The sequence below is a fragment of the Vidua chalybeata genome, chromosome 3 (assembly GCF_026979565.1).
Source record: "Vidua chalybeata isolate OUT-0048 chromosome 3, bVidCha1 merged haplotype, whole genome shotgun sequence".
Classification (NCBI taxonomy): Eukaryota; Metazoa; Chordata; class Aves; order Passeriformes; family Viduidae; genus Vidua; species Vidua chalybeata.
The window spans coordinates 18369506-18389293 of record NC_071532.1 but is presented as its reverse complement, the minus strand read 5'-3'; the positions used below and the strand labels follow the sequence as shown (position 1 = coordinate 18389293).

The following is a 19788-nucleotide window of genomic DNA, read 5'->3' as shown; positions in this document are numbered from 1 at the left end:
TAAAATGGTAAGTGGCTTAGTATTTTCAAATGGCTGCGGCTTCAGATTCCAGAATTTTATTCTCCTCCAAATTTCATTTGCAGGTCATCTGAGAACTGTAATTATTGGACTTTCTAAACATAGATAAAGCTTTTACTTTTGTATGCATCACATAAGGAATTTTGTTTCCCTATATCTTAAAGTTTAAAAAAATGTAACAGAGCTTCTTTGCTAAAGTCAGCTACAACAGATTAAATGTTCAATTTAGTAAGAAAACACTAAGGTCCACGGCTTCAATGTAAGTGAGATATATAAATATAGAGAAATATTTATATACACATCACAGAATATTCTGAGTTGGAAAGGAACCACAAGTCCAACTCTTTTGGACTATCAATCCTAGCATTATTACCACCATGCTTCAACCAAGATAGAAATATACATCTATAGACAGATAGCTAGATAGATTATATATTTATATATATTTATATATTATATGCATATTTGTATTAGTATACTGTTAATGTTGTCAGTTTATGGCTTGTGAAATGTGCTGTCTGGAAACCTGAAATTGACTATTAATCATAAGCTCAAGCAGTCAGCTCTTGGCTTTCATAATGTAAGAGTACAAAGCAATATAAAGATATATTGCTTAAAAGTAATTTTCTCTAGACAACTTTCTAAACACACATTAAACCTTCACACTTGAAATAAAATGCCTTAAAATTATGAAAAAATGTTCTTCCGTGTTACAATACTCACTCTAGGGGAAAAAAACCAAACGAAAAGCCACCCAAAAAACCTCAATAAAAATCCACAAATCCTCCCATTTCCACAGCTATCTTATGCTATTTTTGGTATTAAAGCTTATTTTAGGAAAGTGACCAACACTTTCCTAAAGCTTCAAGATGCAATTAGAATTCTAGCTTGCATTTAAATACATCATCGTTCATAGTTTACCCATCAGCTACAGCAACCATCACTGTAAGTAGTTTCAGAGGAATAAAAGTTATATTCAGTTTTGTATTTCTGCTACTGTGCAAGAAAACCATAACTACACTGCAGGTTTCATTTTTCCTTTATAACAACTATACTAAAACTGGTTACACAATGTGGGCAAAGTTTGTGCCTATAATAAACTGTGAACATTTCATCCCAGAGCACAGGGTCTAGAAGCCTCCTCAACAATAGTGACAAAATGGTCCAAAGGAAAAAAAAGGTTTTTGAACTACCTGCTTCTTAGCTCTCTGCTGCCAATGGGACAGACTGTCATATCTGTCTCTCCTTGTTCTGCATTTTGTTCCCTAAAGGTAAGTGTCTTATTTTGAATCATCACTTTCAGTTGGAATAGAAGTATTACATCTGTGTTTAAAAAAAAAAAAATCCTGTGAATTGGAATACTCAGTTGAATACTCTGGTCTTCATTCTTCAGTGAAGTTCCGTGATATACAAAGCAATACACTTATACATCAGGCCCAAAGGTTTTGAAAATTTTTATCTTACTATTATACAGCTAAAGGTCAGTGACTGCAGCTGTACTTCTGGCATTTATAGCATAGTAAGAAAAAAAAGTTGTATGATTTTATAGAAGTGTCTCAAATAATTCAAAGGCTGCTTAGGGGAAGGCAAAACATCTCCAAAAACATTAGCCTTCTCCATAAAGGCTGTTTTGTATGAAAGCTTTACATTCTGTTGATACCACATGTAATTACAAAAGCAGAATTTATGTGGATGGAATAATGCAAGTTTTTTCACTACTGACTCACCTTCCAAGTTACTGAGGCTTTTGAAACTATACTGAACCAAACATCACACCCTGGAACGTCAGAGCTCACAGCTTTGTCTTGACTCACAGACTAGTTCTTAACCACTCTTGGTATCCACATTTCACTGAAACTAGATGGGCTTTTTTGGGTGCATTTATTATGGCAAACACTGTTGGCAAAGGCAAAAATATTCCAAATACCTTTTAAACTCACAGGATCATACATACATGCTTACTAATGACAGCTATTGTCCCTGCCTCTTTGCCCTGCTACCTCTCCTCCGAATTCAACAAGGAAGTATGGGAATTTGAAAACCTGCTGATTCAGGATACCCACACTTAAGTATATTTTAAACATCTTTTTTTTTTCTGTTACCATCATCTAAATTATTCCCCTCACACTAGTCAATGTGTTCAGTAATCCTGTCTTGCCCCCTACTTCAAACAATTTATTTGATCACTCTGTTCAGGAAAAATCCTGCTGCTACCCATGCTGCCAGATTCCCTGAGATACTCAAACATATTGCACAATGAGGCTGCAGAGAAACCCATATATGAGTTAAAATGCAACATAATGGTCCCACTACATTTATTCTTCCAAATTCTTCCCTCAAATTTGTAGACCGTTTTGCAGACTGTAAACATACTCCTGCAAAAAATCCACAAAAGAAAAATTACTGTATCTTTTTGGAGCACAACAAATACTTGAAGGAATTTCCAGCTCAAAACTGAAAATAAGTCAAATGATGCAAAAACTTGGTATACTGCTACGAGGTCTGTCAAAAAAATAGTCGTAAATAGAATGTGCACATAATGCTGATAAAGTATGTCTTCCAAAACAGTTTACAATCAGAAACAATAGCAAGTTATTGTGGCATGATGTATCTTACCAATGGGGAAAACATTTATATTTTTGTACACACACAAGATGATCTCTGCCAGTAATTAAACACATAGAAGAGTAACCAGTAAGAAGTAAAAAAACCAAAAACTGCCTTATGAAATTATTAAATAATTATTGTGATACTACAATAAAGACAACTGCACTCCTGTCCACAGCCATAGAAAAACATTTCATATGGATATTCAAAAATATTAATGCCACTATGTATTTATTACTTATTTTCAGATGTGCAAACCAGGGACAGAACCATAGTTAGTTATCTTATTTCACTGCATTCCTTTAAAATGTTCTGAAGTTTTAGTACAAGACTGAATGTGAACTACAGATTGCATATATGTACAACAGTTTTTGCTCTGCTGTATTGCCAGTTGGGGAAAAGATTAAAATGTAAAACTGTATTATTTATTCCCGCATGTAACTTCTTTCAGAGTTGTTTAAAGCTGCTTCAATATTAAACACACATGTTTTCTAAAAGAAATGGACTACACAACTACATTTTAAATGCGCTTAGGTCAAGTCATACATAAGCCTATCCAATGCTGCCTCTGCCACTGAAGTAAATCATCCCATTAAGATACTCACCACAGCTCTGCCTCTGGATTCAGTCCTACAAACCTACAATCACTGACTGCATTACATAAGTATGGATGGTAATGTAACATTTCCAAAGGCTCCTGAGTGTCAAGGGGGTTTAACACACAAGTCATTTAAATGCTTTGAAATAATTTCTTATATTTAGATTTTCAGTGAAGGACACTCAGTTACAATAACTATATTTGCTTTGTTACTCATCAAAGATAATGAGTTTTTTTGGTTTTAAACCAATCATGTTATTTTCAGGGCATCTCTAACTAGATAAAAGGCCCTCTCAGGAAATCACTCAAAACTCAAATTGCACAAGGAAAAAATACTTCAGACTCTATGATTCTATATCAGAAATCAGTTGTGTTTACATCAGTCTTAAGCTTTTCAATATTTGAAATGTACAAAAACAACCTCAGCAATAGAAACATAGAAGACAAGACTGTAAGACTCTCTAGAATGAAAATACCCATTGATTCATTATTTCCATCAATGTAAAGTAATATTTTTCCATTTTCATGCTCCAAAGTGTAGTGAGAAATTTTAGCTGTTTTACTCACAAATCTCTTTCAACCTTATGCCTTTCAGCATCATCCTCCTCTTAATAAGAGAGGAAACAAAGCTTGAGTTCTTTCTTACTGTTTGTCTCCCAAAGATGGAGTTTGATAACATCCATCCACTGCAACAAAAAGTTGTTCTGTTCTTCCTCTGAAATTGAGTTCAAATGACTCCTCACGGTTGTACAGTGTGCAACAACCCTGCCCTCTGCTCTTACACATGCAAATTCTGCTCCTGTAAGTAGCAAATCATATACCCAGTAGAGATCATTAAGCATTCTTCATACACACCTTCCATTCACAAATCTCCATTTATGTTTGCAGGAGGATAACAAATAATTTGATTTTCAATCTCCTCTGCATTTTTCCCAACTTTGTACTTTTGTAGCTGAACTCATTTGTATCTCTACTAGATGCAGGTATTTCCTGGTCTATGTTGTATTACACTTCTTTTACATGCTTTGGAAAACAATTCCATTTTAGGATTTTGAACTACTCTAGTGCAAAACACACTGATTTATTTATGGTTGACAATTCTGTGTAATGTCAACTTGACAAATTGTTTTTCCAGTTTAGGGAACTTTTTGTGTCCCTAAAGTACAAATAAATATTTTCATGTGGTTGGTGTTCCAAGTTTAGGTTTAGTAGAATGGAAGTATTAATGAAAAAAGTATTTATCTTACATTTCAGTGTCTCTGTGGCAGCTCTGAAAAGCAGGATGTATATGGCTATCAATTGCAAATTGTAACAAATCTCGTAAAGCTCAAAGAACCAAGCAGAAGCTTTTCTTTTTTGAAAAACCCAGCATTTCCTATTTATCATCTTAGTAATGCAGCAGTAAAGAGTGTTATTCAAGAATCTAGCAAAACATAAACAAAACCTGCTAATCTCATTTCCTCTCAGCATCTAACTAATGAGAAATGCAACTAAGTAAACACTATGCATGCTAAATGACAGGGGGGGTTAGTTAAGTGATTAGGTCAATCATCAAATGTGCTATCAGCAGCAGTAAGTCTTGCTGGGAAACAACTCTGACATAACCAAATCTGTACAGCTAATCAGTGACCCACAAATCTAAACTCCCAAATTTAAACAGGTTGATCTACATCAGGCCACTTTTGCATTTTAAACATTTAAGTTCTGTTAATTCATGCAATTAATTGAAGAGAAGTACTTTAAAACTACATAAAAACCATCAGCAGCCTCTTTTAAGTAAATAATCAGGATCTCTCAAACATCTTAAACCTTACCCTCTGATGTCCTACTGACTCCATCAAGATCTAAAGCAAAACTGTAAAAAGCATTGGTGCTTACTATACTGTAATGCGCTTCTTGCTGTCATAATTCAATTGCACATAAGCAGTGAGGTGTATTCTAAAGAGTGTTAAGCAGTATGTGGAGAAGTTTGCAGTGTCTACGTAATAAGATAGATCACACTTTGTGACTAGCCACTTGACATTTTCCTTATAAATTTATAACTAAAGCCTTTATGCAAGTGCAGCAGAACTAAAATTTAATGGCTGGAGGACAGACAGAACAAGGTCACCCAAAACTATTATATTCTTTCATTGACAAAAATAAAAATACCTTGGTTTTTCTTTTTTTACTTGGAGAACTTAGAAGAAAAGGCAACAAGGGAACTAAGGGATAATCAAAATACGAACATGCTTTACCCTCCCCCTTCCTATCACCTTTAAAGTTTTGCCAGCCTAAATTTATTCTCAAGTGTAGATGTTTGTGGACAGTCTTTCTCACATGGTGCCTTGGAAGCTGAGTCAGGAGCTCTTATTCCACTGCTGTTCAGGTGAAAGCCCCTTAAGTAAGACCACAGCTAGTACTGAAGGCAGTGTGGACCAGCTGTAGGGGCAGCTCACTCTTCTCCACTGTGTTTGCACTGGTCATCTCACATGGGAGGAAATGAGCTGCTGCTCGTGCCCTTCAGTGGCTGACAGGTCAGGGAACAGCAATTTCTAAAAAGGGAGTCAGTCAGATGGGAAGATGGGAGGAGACACCCTATGTAATGCATTGTGTCTTTCTCCTATTTCACACAGCACACTCCCCAGGTCTCAGGCAACTGCATTTCAATTTCCAGGGTAAAAAGAATTCAGAATGCACATTTTGCCTTAAAGTTCAAGGGTTTTAAACATCTAGTGAAAAAAAAAAAAAAAAAATCCTTCATCCCATGACAGGAGAAGGAAACCTTTACACAGGGTGGTATTTTGGCTTTTCCATCTTCAGTGATCCACACTAATGTAAACTGTAATCTTCACAGCTGTCATTTTTCACAAGGTAGCTTTTACTATTTTCTAAGTATTTGAAGTAGACAGCCTAGAATTATTTACATGAACAAAAACAAGGGCATCACAGCACTCAGAGAAACTACTATTAGTCTCACCATTTTCCTATTTTAGAATAACATGGAGAAAGTGTGGGAACAAGCCTCAACTTGTTATTTTCCTCTAATAATGGAGACTGAGAGAATAAATCACTATCAGTACATTTATTTCATCCAATTCCGACAGTGGGAAATCAGGGCCAAGTTAAATATTTTATTCTCATGCATGCAAACAGCAAAGGTTCTTTCGTTAGAGCAGCTTTTTATGCATCTCTGAAGGCAATCTCAAGCAAAGGCACAGTAAGCAAGCAGAGTGATCATTAACAGCAAGTAACACAAATGAGCCCCGAAACTTTACCTCATGCTGAACTCTCATCCAAGCTATGCGTAACCCTCTCAGTACACAAGAACAAGCAAGTTTTAACCACCTAACCACTGTGCCAGGCTGCAGCTGCAAACTACAACTCTACTGCTTCATTAACTAAGACAAATTAATGCTGAATCCTAAACAGAAGCAGGAGTTAAAATGAATTTTAAAAATTAAGCAAGCTGCAGTATCAGCCCATAACTCTTCAATCATCTCTAGTCTTCAAGTAAAATAAAAAAGAAAACCTGGTATTTCCACGATTCTGCCTGACTTTAGGCTTATAATCATAAAACTGTGCACCTTCTTCAGTTGCATCCTTCACACATGGAAGGCCCCTTATGAAAGGAGCCCACAGAATCTTCTGTCACTCTCCACTTACACTAATTCATGACAAAAGTATGGGAAATTTAGTGACATATAACAGAACTAAAAAAAAATGTCTTCAGCTATTAAACTAATTAACAGCAAATATGTAAATTACTAATTTCACGTACATTGCTTTCTTGTCCTCTTAGTTCCCAAAACTTTTACCCAATATCTAACCCTGTGCATGAACACATCCAGTGTCCTAAATAAAACAACTGTGCAAACAGGGTTAGATGACAATTTTGGATTTTCAGCTAAGCATCATTTTTCTCCAGTCAATTCATTTAGATGATTTTTCTCTGTTTTGGGGAAGTAAAATATACCCTATACCCACTCAAAGAAAATGTTTACACTTACCTAATTCAATTAGACTCAAAGCGACCATAACACATCTCTAGCTTTTTTCTAGATGGTTCAAATTGAACAGTTCAATTTTTTGTGGTAAGGAAAATACCACATTTAGCGTTTGCCACATATCATGCCAGAAACAGGGGTTTCTGAACAACATACACATGAAAACAGCTGAAAAAAATACAGGAACATTAAATCAGGCCACCTGTCCTGGCTGACAGAATGCACTTGTCTTTCATGTCATTGCTGCAACCATGATGACCTAAGGGTATGGGCAAGACTGATTTTGGGGACAGAGGTAATATCTAGGTATATACTTAGAAAAAGTAGATTAAATTTTAAATTTCCCATGCACTGAAGAAATGCCTGTGCCTCCAAAAGCTGGTCTACTTTTTCCAAATTAAGTAGTCAGCTGTGCTACTAAAAACGTAACACTTAACTTCAGAATTTGTCTTGCAGAATGATGAGGGCAAGAAAACTAAGCTGAAGAAAGTTAAGCACCACTGATTAACTAGCTAATGATCCTCCAAGATGAGGATCATGCTCACCATTTCCCATACCCTCTTCTGTAACTGCCTTCATGGACACCTGAAGAACACAAGTCCTTGAAGCCTCCATTTGGGTCAGAATTTTACTAGGTAATCTTAAAATAAGTATAAACTCATTTGGACCATAAACTGATTTAAATACTCATTGGTTGTCTAGTGGCCTTAAATAGTCCTCAAAAATAATAATTTAAAAAAAGAAGAACATCTCTTCTTTATACAAGTTTGCAAAAACATCTTGCTAGCAGAACTCAGAAAGCCACTCTAAATCAGCAAACTGAAATAATAAGGACAAAAAAAATGCTAATAAGAAAGCAGCTAAATCACTGCCTCAACGGCATCTAGGAGTGTGATGGAAACTTGATCTGAAAGGGGGGGGGGAAACACAGAAAGCAAAAAACAGAAAAAAAATTATAACAATCTGAAAGCTGCAGAATTAAGTTTCTCAAAGAACTGTTCTAGTTCTGTTTACTTTGGGATTCCAATTACAGTAGTTTCAACACCAACCAGTACTTTCTGTTATCTGAATTTCAGCTGCACTTCAGCTCAGGCAACTGAATTTTAAACTGTAATGCTGGAGTTCTTGTTGTAGCACTGAGTGATGGCATTTTCAGTATAATATAATGCATCAATTTGCTATATAATAATATACATCACTGTAGTACACATCACTGTGGTTTTGATTTTACCTTTTGAATTTCTCTTTGCAAGTCACTTGAGCAGAACAGGAAGTGTTAATTATTCACCAGAAAGATTTCTGGTCCTTCCTGAATTAGTCACACAAGAACTTTAATAGTCAAAGGAGAGACAGCATCACAGAATAATGGATAATAATGGGGTCCTATCTTCATCAAGAGAGTGCTGCAAAACCACCTGAGACTCACAGATGTGTAATGGAGGCAGCTCTTGCTCTTCTAATTGCATAGCAACTCTTCTGATTGAAAGAGATTTCCTCCACCCACCACAAAAACTTCCTTCTATATGAACCACCTGGGAAATAACACGTCAATGGGTCAGTATTGTCCTACAGCAAGTTCTGATTTAAAACAAACACCTGTTTCTAAATGAAAATACTGCTTGCTACCACATCTCTCATTCAAGGCTCGTAAAGCAGTGTGGAATTTAATGAAGAGGGATATATGATTCACAAATGAAAACAGACAGAGTCCATGCAGAGAAAAGCATGGGCTGACTGTCACACAGTGTATCAGCAGCAGAAATAGCAATAAATCCTTTCCAAACTTAAATGTGAGAAGGGGAGTTTTATTTAAAAATTAACATCTTATTACCCATATCTTTATGGGTTTATAGTCTCTAAAGTCTTGTAATAAACAGATGTCTCAAAAAAAAAATCAGCAAGCAGTACCCAAGAAAATGTTAAACATGAACACATCCAGTGTCCTAAATAAAACAACTCCTAATAAACTATAGTCAAAATAAGAGAAGAATATATAGTGACATTCAACACTATATGCAGAGGCATTCTAACATCTAACTCAATGTTAGATTCTGGAAAAGAAATATACTCCAAAATAGATATGCTAGCAGTATCACAAATACTCCATGTATTTGACAAAGCCAGGAGTTAACAAGCAGCAGAGTTAGTCCACTTTCCTAAATAAAATGAGTCAACCTGCTCCATGTTAATTAATATTTCCAAGGCAAGCTTAATTTCAATTATTTTGCCAAGACATACTAATCACAAAGTCTCAATGCCAAGAAAAATATATTTGAAGTGTGTAAATATTATTGCTAATTGCTTCAAAAGTTCAAAAATGAGTCAGCACTTAGGAAAGGTACTGACTATATATGGCATAATCCTAAAAGCCCTTTATAAGTTATAGCAAAAATGATCGTTAATCCACACATCTGTGTACAAAAATAAAAAGAAACAATATTTCAGCTTCTTCAAAGCATTTAAATGTATTTTAAATTTTGTAAAATTCTGAGCATTTAAAAAATTTAAGTTACAATGCTTTTTTCCTATTTAAATGAAGTAATTATACTAACATGCTCGCAAATTAACATTGGAGAGAATCTTCATTATGGAAACATAGCATATTGGAAATAGCATATGGAAATATAGCATATTATCATATGCTATATAATTGTTTAATTCATTCATAGAAGTACACAGTCAAAAGTTTATGCTGAAAATAGAAATGAATAGATTTTAAATTGATAAACATGTTAATAATTTAGGGGAATATTTGAAATCTATCTGCATGAATAAGCAAGCATTTGTTAACACCTGGACAATTTTGGAAACCATTACTGTCCATTAGTTCACTGAAGGAGATTACTAAGGAAAAGGTAACAGTAGGGCATTAAGAAATGAACAAGCATTACTAACGCCTCATCCTGCAAACTGGTGTCAGCAATAACCAACCTAGAACTCTTCTTGCTTCAGGTAAAAAAAAATGCATTTCACTCGGTAATAGTGGATACTTCTTAAAGAAAAGTTTCAAAGACACTTGATTTATGAAAAAGCCAGTCTCCTTAATACTGACATTATCTTGGACCAAAATAGCATCTAATCAATAGTTAGAGGACAATACAATTTCCAATACTGAGGGATTCTCGTTAAATGACAGCATTTTGCCTACTTTATATATGCAGCTTCCTCTGAGACACCTCTGAATATAACAATTAGAAAAAAAATGCGACGGAGTTATGGCAACAGAGTTGATGTCAGTAACAGTCATATTGTGAAGGACGGTTGTGTTTTAGCAATTAAGCCAATGAGGACATGACTTTGGATTTTGCTTTTCCAAGGGTACATCTAGGTGGTTACCATTAAACCAGCCTGATTTTTGTTCTTTCAAACACTGCTTCAAATCTAGTATTGTGCTCCTTTCTCCTCCTCCTTCCATTGATGCCTAGTATTTAAATAGGACTTTCAACTTAAATAGTACATTCAACCAAGCAGAAGTTAAATATATACATTACTAAAACAGGCCTTCAAATAAACAACTCACCCAACATTAGACAGTATATAATTTAAAGAGTCAAAAACTAAAGACAGTAATAATCAACCAACTGTTTTTCTCTGTTTGTCTGACTGCTTATTAAAATTATTTTAGGAAAACTGGTTTTTATCTTCATTCAAAATTTTTCATTACTTTCATTAGTCTCTAATTTACACCACACAAACATTGGAAATCCAACACTAGCAGAAGTACACTTATTAAAGGACATAACTGATGAGCGTAATATTAGAAATAAACTTCCTTAGAACACTAATAAAAATACTACAAGATTTACAAACTGAAACTTATCTTCCTTGCATTGACTTACATTGCTCAAGTTCAGAGCATGAAAATGGTGGCCAGATTAAACAGATGGAATCAAACAGGATACCTAAAAGTCTTTCATACATAGCATGGAGCGGCACTCTCTACTGCAGGGAAGATGCCAGATGACACACTAAGTGTAAAAATCCATCAACAATTTTCTAATACAACTTCTCTGTACAGGCGAGTACTGCCCTTACCACAATGCTACTAGTCAGATGCTATAAACAGAAACTGAACACACAACTGTGAACATCTTCCTTCTCCTCATGGAATACTGCAACTCTTCAACTACTGTATTTTCCTGAGTACAGGTACGGAATAGTTTAGAGTTAATGGAGCTATGCATTACAATACATTGTTTGACAATCAATATTTCAAAAAAGTGTCAAAAAAAAAAAAAAAAGACCCTACACTCTTTTAACCCTACACTCTTTAAGTACATAAACTTTCCACCATTTCAAACAAAAGACTCATCTCTATTACAAAAATGGCTTTACATCAAAATCTTAAATTAGAAGATAATGATTGGGCATTTTTGCAGAACCTAAAAATACCAACCCACTACTTCTGTACATTAATGTCATTTCCACGGCCTGAAACCATTGTGGTCATTCACACAAATGTTTCATTTGTCAGAACCATTTATTATTCAATGCATATGGTATGCTCAACAATATTTTATTATGTGGCCTTCTCAGAGTCTGAGGAGAGGCCATTTTAATATCTGTAGCTACTCTAACCTAAGTTTCTTCACAGATCTATCATCGAGAGAAGTTGATTCAAGCTGCAGCTACTGCCTGATTTTCAATTCTTCTTCCAAAAGCAAAGAGGGTACTCCATCCTAGTGAGCCCTGCCTGTTCAAAATAGACAGGAAATATTTCTGACACTTCAGTTTAAAAAGGAGGAAAAAAGAGGGAGAAAATATCAATGGAATTTACCAGCCTAAAGTGAATATGAAGTTTATCTTAACCCAAATAAGGGTTTCAACATAATCAAGATCAAATACTATCCAACACTCTCAAGACATTTGTCTTAACTTTTGAAGTACAATGTTAATTACATCAATCAGGGTTGCATATTTGAGGAGACACATGAACACAATTTTTAACTTCAAAGAATATAAGCAGTAATTGGCTGAGAAAGTATATCACATTTATAATTTTTACCCACTGGCTGTAAAGAAAGCCTGTGCCTATTTATATGCACTAATTTCAAATTTAAAAAGAAATTAAAATCCAGTAATGGCATAGCACGTTAGTGAAAACATTCAAGTCAAAACCAGACATCTCCAATAAATACATCAATCAAGTATCATTCTCTGTAGTTAATGCTTTGCATCACTGATTTCAACACCTTAAAAGAAATACTGAGTCATGAGGCTTCCACCCATTTACTGTCCAATATGCAGCAACAATATTAACACCAAATTTCAACAGAAGTGGTAGATTGTTTGAAATTTATGGAATTAAAATCAGCAGTAATATTTCCCCAAAACTGATACCTATATTATAACCCTCTGACTGATTGGGCTTATCATCAGAAACTTTTGAGAACCAAAAGCATCTTCATCAAAATGAAGCATTATACAAAACACATCTACAGTACCATACAACATTTGAACATTTTACTAATTATCATTAAGACAGATATTTCCTAGCACTAACTGTGGAAAAACTGCCAGCACTGCCCAAACAGTAATAGCTTTGACTAATCACAGTTTACAGAAGACACTGATAAGATTCTGTCACACAGGAAGACAGAAACTGAGAAGGTGACCTAACACAGTAACTTTTAACTCCTCCAAGTTCAAAAAGGAGGACAATCTACTTCTTCCTTGTTTGTTCCACTTGTAAGAACAGCAGCTACAATAGTGAATTTCATTCTGACTGATGAGGAAGTTACAATTAGATTAAAAGATACTGGATATGCCTGTCTATAATTAACATAGCACCCATTTAATATTAGAAAATATTTATAAAACTTTTTATATACAGATTTTGAATCAATTTGTGGTTTAAGCAAGAGGGCTTTTTCCTCAATTTCTGGCTGCACTAAGTTAACAGACATTTTTAATCAAGCAGGCCTATTTTTGGATCTTCTTAAATAAAACGCCCTCATACACCAGCTGTTTGAATTTATTCACTCCTTAGAATTATCACAGAGCAAATTTAAAGGAAACAAAATCAATTACTTTTTTTCCCACAGAGAGAATGGTTAAATTGTGGAACATCTTCCTGCAGGACATTTTAAGGGTCAAGAGTACATATGGCCTCACTAATTCATTATGCAAATTTACTGAAAAATAGGTAAGACCTACTAAGCTGTAAATCTATAAAACAGAGGACAACCTTATGTCAGACTGCCAGAAGCAAAGGAGGTATACCAAGATAAGCATCACTGCATGCTTGCTCTGTCCTTACGCTTATTCCTTCAGCATCACTTATCACCTAAATCAAAAATAGGGTTGGATGTATCTTTGGTCTGATCCAGAACAGCTGGTTTTCATGAAATAACAAAATCTCCTTTCTGTTTTGTCTATTCTAGTAAGTACTGCAAAAGAAAGCACTGTTTTCACATTCCTAGAAAAGAGCTTATTACAGTTAAAGTATTAAATCCAGTTCATCTGCTTTTACTTCAAGTGCAAATAAGCCCCATTTCACAAGGTAAACCTCTACAGCAAATGGAAAACTTAGCAAAAATGTGGTACCTTGCAACTGCAATTGCAAGAGCTCACTGTACAAAAAAGTGGATAAAATTTATACCTTTTGACTTTATTTGATACATCCTTCTAGTTGCATTATGACTGAGAGAAATCACAATTTATCATTCTTTATCCTGCATATTTTTAATCAAACAGGGAACATGACAAAGCTCAATTCCTCACCACCAATCTCTCCTGAGACAGAAGCTTCTCTCTTATAATTCTCATTATCGTCTAAAATTAGGGTCTAAGCAAATCATTTCAGTGCCTCTCCAATATCCCTTATCATACACTGTAGCACTTCGTAAGAAAGCTGTAAATAAATCAATTTCTCATCAGAGTCTTTGTTTCTCAGTTAAATAATCTGTCACTTCTATTTGTGCAACGCACCAATAGATATATTATTACAGCAGTTAATGCTGGATTTAAATATAAACTGCTTCAAGTTCTTTTACCCAAGAATTTAAGAGAGTATTATATAAGTTCATATGTAATATTAAAAAATTACAATACTAAAGTATTTTTAGTCTTAACTTAAGAGCAAAATAGAGTACACTGTCTCACATAAACCGACAAATTCACTGCTTACTCCAGCATCTGATCCAAAGTGCCAGCCAGTGAAAGCCTGGCTAAGGAACTGCATGATCCAAGCCCAGTGAAATCAGGTTCTCAGAGGGAAAGATACGTATTTCAGCAGTTTACTCAATCTTCATTTAGGAACATCTATGTGAGGTTGCAACAACAATTAAAGCAAAATTAGGTTTAGGGAGGCATTATGCATTCATGATGACCTACACTGCCTGTGAGATGAGACAGTGTTTATTAAAATGGCAGTGCTTATTAAAAAGGAACACTGAGAGTTCCTATGGAATGAATAGCAGTAATCACCAAAAAAAGTAAAGAAAAGACTAGTCAGAAAAGAGGCTTCTAAATGGCACGTATATATAACCATTGTTTGTTTAGATGCTAAAAGCAAGCTTTGGTGATACACACTCACAAACTCATCATGCTTAAGTTAAATGATTCACTGTTTGATCAAATGTTTAATTTTAGCAAACAAAATTGAGGAAAGAGCCAGATTGGCATGGCAAGGATCTGATGATACATAAGTGACTGGAAAATCCAGACTCAGAAATAAACTCTGAATTGGGCCTGCACAGAATGCTTGGGGCATATTGTCTCATCACACTTATGATGCATGCAGTGTCAGAAAAAGGCAGACCAAATGGCAACATGCTGCAAAGGCCCTGCTGGCATGTTCTCAAATAATATTGCTATTGCTTTTAGGTGACTACAGTACCTTATATTTGCCAGAACTAAGATGAGATGAAACTAATCATACTGTGTTTTCAAACAACTTCCTGCTGGCTGCCACCATTTCAAGAATGGAATTCATTTGTTTTATGTCTATTAACATATTTCCTTCTTTTCTGGTTCTAAGGCACTAAATGCAGTGGGTATGGTATCAATCTGGACAATAAAAAACATAAGTAGCAGTCACTTCAGTACAAATAGAACTGTAAAGGTATTACCCTCTCTGACATACTCTTTTCACAGTCTATGCTACCACCAGCTTACAAGTCCATTCTATGCATATAACCATTTAACAGTAGTATCCCCAACCCTCTGATGGTTTCACAAGTGAAACCATCATAGAGATCTTTAGAAGTCAAAGGTGAATTGCCAACATGTAGGTCATTAAAGAATCAGCCTCATCTCTAATAAGCAAAAAGGCTTAACTGAAATATAATACATCCAGTAATATTTCCATGTATTTATAAAATCTTCAACCTTGAGTTCATATACACCATAAGGGAAAGGCTTCTGAAGTCCAGCAGTCTAAGAAAAAATAAACATTACATGATTCTATGATTCTCTGGTCTGATAACCAGGAAAATAAGAAAGCACTTTTCCAGGTCATAAGAATCAGAAGTTAAATACAGCCTATTTTAGATGAAGAAATCTAAAATAACTTGCATACTGAACCCTTTCCAATCTTTGTAAACGAAGACTATTCCAATAAATAGTGAGATAGTTGCTAATGACTGCAGTTGAAGATATAAAAATAGAGAGAAAGGGGAGCAAAATATTTCCAAACACTAAGTTGTATGAATTTTTCATAAATAACATGAATACTAATGAGGTTTCCCAATTGAGATTATCTGGGTAAGTGAAATGATTTTGTAAAATATAAAGATCATCACAGTTCTCCATTTAAACTTTACTCAAGCAGAAATGACAGACTGGAGATTCTAAAAAGAAGGGTGAGTCTGCAGATTTAAGGATGGGTTCCGTGATCTTCAACAAAAGGCAAGAAAACGTTAGTTGTTGACCTTAAGTAGATGTTTAAGAAGTTCTTAACAGCCTCACTCAAAAGTATCTTCTTTCAGCTGTTCATTTTTCAGTCTCTTAGATCTTGAAACATCAAGAGTTTAGTAGTTTTCCAGTCTCTAGAGATTCCTGAAACCTAGAGAATCTGAATTTCTAATATAAACCCAAGTCTTCTAAAAGAAGAACCCCTCCAACTTCAATGCAGTAGTACATATTAGTCTGCTCCTGTAATCTCTTTGCATGCCATCACTATCAGCACATGTCTCTGGAGCTACTTCTATCCCTGTTCAACCAATGGGCAAGCTTTAGCACAGTAACCCACAGCTTACTTCAATTTTAATACTTCTTTCAGTCTTTTCCTTAATGTTTCCTGTCATTGTGGCTTACTGTAGAAAGCATGTATCTTACTACAAACAGTCCTGTAAGGATTACATAAAATCAATTTCAAAAAACAAAGGCATCATCTTTTATACTTGGTAAAAATCTAGACCTTATTGTTTGACCCCCAGACACAAAATTGCTCTGCTGCTTACCTGGCTTGGGCTCACTCAAGAAGAACTGTGAAAGGGTTCTCAACCATTGCATTGACAGGGACCCGAAAACATAAAGCAATACCATTCCTCTACACTACCTTATTTAGAAATTCAATGGAAACTACTACATCAAATTACAAGTCTCATAACTTTTCATAGCTTTAAATATCCTGGCCCTGTTGTTCCAGAACATTAATTGACAGACATTAAGATGAAACTCACAGGTAAGACACTGTCTTAAAATATGTCTTAAAACATGTCATAACCATAGCTAGAGCAAGGTGTTGCTCTAGGAGCCCTAGTTGAAATCTAGAGCAGCAGAATTTCAACTTCACACGAATATAAGTCTTTCTGCTATCATGACTTACTTTCTTCAGAAAGCTGGCATAAAACTGTAACCCCTTAAGAACTCCTGACAATGCAACCTCAATAGAAAGGCACATCTGCACTGATTTACCAGACAATCCGTTCAAGCACTAGCAAGGCCTAGGTAAATAAGGTCATGTAGTCACTTAAGCTTTTTCAGGACTGAAAAGTACAGCAATCAACTCTGGAAACTGACAGCACCGTTTTTTAAAGCGGAAAAATAGATACTTAGTTTGCCACTGTGTATTGAAATGCACCTGGCAGATGCTTAAAGAGACTGAAAAATAGGCTAATTCATTCACTGTATTAGTGGAAAAAGTGAGGGTTTTGTTCCACACTGCTTTCAAAATTATCATACAAAAACACCCCTGCACGGATGGCACTCTGAAAAGAAAAAAAAGGCAAGGGCAAAAAAATACCACTTGATATCTGTTTGTGCAAGGGAAGCATGTTTAAAGAAAATCAGCTTTAAAGGCAATGGGTTTTCTTGAAAGCCTCCTGTAACCATTAAGCAGATCCTTGAACACAAAGCACCAGATTTTCTTCTCATTATCAAAACATGCTGAACTAGCCAAGAAGTCGAGCCCAAAGAAAAAGTTCACTTTCAACTTTCTATGATTCTCCCGTAAGTATCACGTTACAGAAGTCAGTGCACTGCATTAGAGATAGGAAAAACTTGTTCTCCACTACTTCATAAAAAAATATCAGACCCAAATATGGGAGCCTAACAAAACAAAAATAAACAAAATAATTTACTATGTATTTATAATCTGTCTTGCAAGATCACTCCCAGCAGGGCCATGGCATTTGTTGCAATTCAGGCTTCTGTCATAACTAAGAAATGGGATTTCGTTTAAAATCCTGACACTTCAATGAACCAACCAAACGTACAGTGACATCACTAAATCACTCTTATTGCATCTTTTTTCTCTCAGCCTCCACTTCCCCAGAGTACCTTAAATTGCATGACATAAATCCCAAGAAGGTACAATCACAGACAAGTGTAAATCTCAGGTGGGCCCTCAAAAGTCTATTTAGTCACATACTCTATGAATTTTCCATAAATAAGAACATTAGGGACTAATGTTGCTGTGATAGACACTAAAGACATTTTATGATTGTGTATCTGCTAGAATACCATCTCCCATGGTACAACTGATTTAAAAAAATCAGTAATGGAAACATCTTCAACAGACACGACCCTAGAGGTGGTAGTTTAGGAAGGAACAGATTTACTCTTTTTTTTTTTCACCTTTGGCAAACAGGAATGACCCCTACTTCCTTCTTCCCAAAAGGGTATCAGCAAGCAGCTAACAAGGGCCTTATCTATTATGAACGACTTTGCTTTCATAAGGTGGAGAAAGAAGTGTGTTTTTGTCCCTAGCTTTTTTCTCTCATTAGTTATTTTGCCCTGCGTGAATTGCAGCGACAGCTCCCCGTTCCCGGGCACAGGGCAGGGCTGTGTCAGGGACACCCGTCAGGGCACCCAGGGGCCCGCATTACTCATCTGCGCCTTTGAGGAGCTAAAGGCAGGCCCCGGAGCGCAGCCCGCAGCCCCAGAGGAGGGGCGGCCTCTCCAGGAAACCTGCGTGCCTGGGGAAGCGGTCAGGCCTCCCCCGCCGGGCTGCCGGGAAGGCCGCGGTGTCCGGGCGGCGGGGGGGCCGCGGGCGGCTTCGGCACCCCCTCCCCCTCCGCGCCCGGGGGCAGCGCAGCCGCCTCCCCGCGGGGCACCCGCTGCCTCTACGCCAGCGGCCGCAGCCGACACCGCGGTCCAGGCCCCCGGGGACCCGGCACCCACAGGCACGGAGACATCCCTCTTCCGAAGGGGGGGAACCCCCGCAGCCCGCCCGACAGGGGCCCGAGGCTGCTCTCTCCCCGCGGCGAGCTGCGGGCTCGGCCCCCGAGACCACCAGCTTCAGGGGTTACGACCTGGCCCGTTTCCCCCCCCCGCCCCACGCCCGGCCGCGGCCCCCCGCCGCCTCGCCCTTCGCTTGGACACCCGCCCCCCTCCGTCCCTTCTCTCCCCGCCCCAGCCCAGCCCCGGGCCCGGCTCACCCCCAGAAGCCGCAGGGGCAGCGCGGGGGCAGGCTGGGCGCCTTGCTGCGCTCGCTGCCGGCGTCTCCCATGGTGGGGCCGGGGCGCGGGGCGGCGGCGGGCGGGGGGCGCGCGGCTCCCGGCCGGGATTCCAGGCCGGTCAGCTGGAGCCGGGCGGCACCACTGGGGAGGCGACGGAGGGGAGGGCGCGGGGGGGCCCGGCCGCACCCTGCCGATGGGACGGGCAGGGGAGCGGAGACGCGGCGGCACGGGGACGCGGAGCTCCGTGCGGCGGCGCCGCCCGCCCACCGGTGCCGGTGACCGCCCCGGTGCCACAGCGGCGCGCGCCTGCCCTCCCCAGAGCGCCGCTCGGCCCCTCGCGTAACAATGCGTGCTCCCCTCCGGCACCGTGGTTCCCCCCGTCCTGAGCGCGATGGTTTCGTCAAGCCACCGAATCAGCTGGGAGCGGCATGTACCACCGCACATCTCCGGGGGAAGTTGGGGCGGATCGCGTGCGGGAACTGGGTGAGAAGCGAGTTTGGAGGGCACCCATATGCTCGAGAAGAGAATAGAATTCTCAATGACCAGTCCCAGGCGGCGCTGAGGCCCGCAGAGGTGCCTGGGGCCGCTGCCCTCTTTTGCCTCTACCCATACGTTGGGCACACAGTGGTACAGCCAGGGACGGCCGGTGGGGTAGGGGGGTGGGGGTGCCGTTGCCGCTCGCACATGCGCAGGCGGGCTCCCGACGCGGAAGTCTGTTGGAGGCAGCGGGTCC

General features: G+C 38.1%; 1 protein-coding gene across 1 annotated transcript in view; it reads right to left on the bottom strand.

The window, feature by feature from the left end:
- Positions 1-19200, bottom strand: part of ZFAND3 (zinc finger AN1-type containing 3) — a 131375-nt gene extending 112175 nt beyond the window's left edge. Inside the window, exon 1 of the mRNA XM_053937330.1 lies at positions 19035-19200. Within this exon, the coding sequence (XP_053793305.1) occupies positions 19035-19105 (71 nt within the window). The 5' untranslated portion in view covers positions 19106-19200. The remainder of the gene's footprint in view (positions 1-19034) is intronic.
- Between the last annotated feature and the right edge of the window lie 588 nt (positions 19201-19788).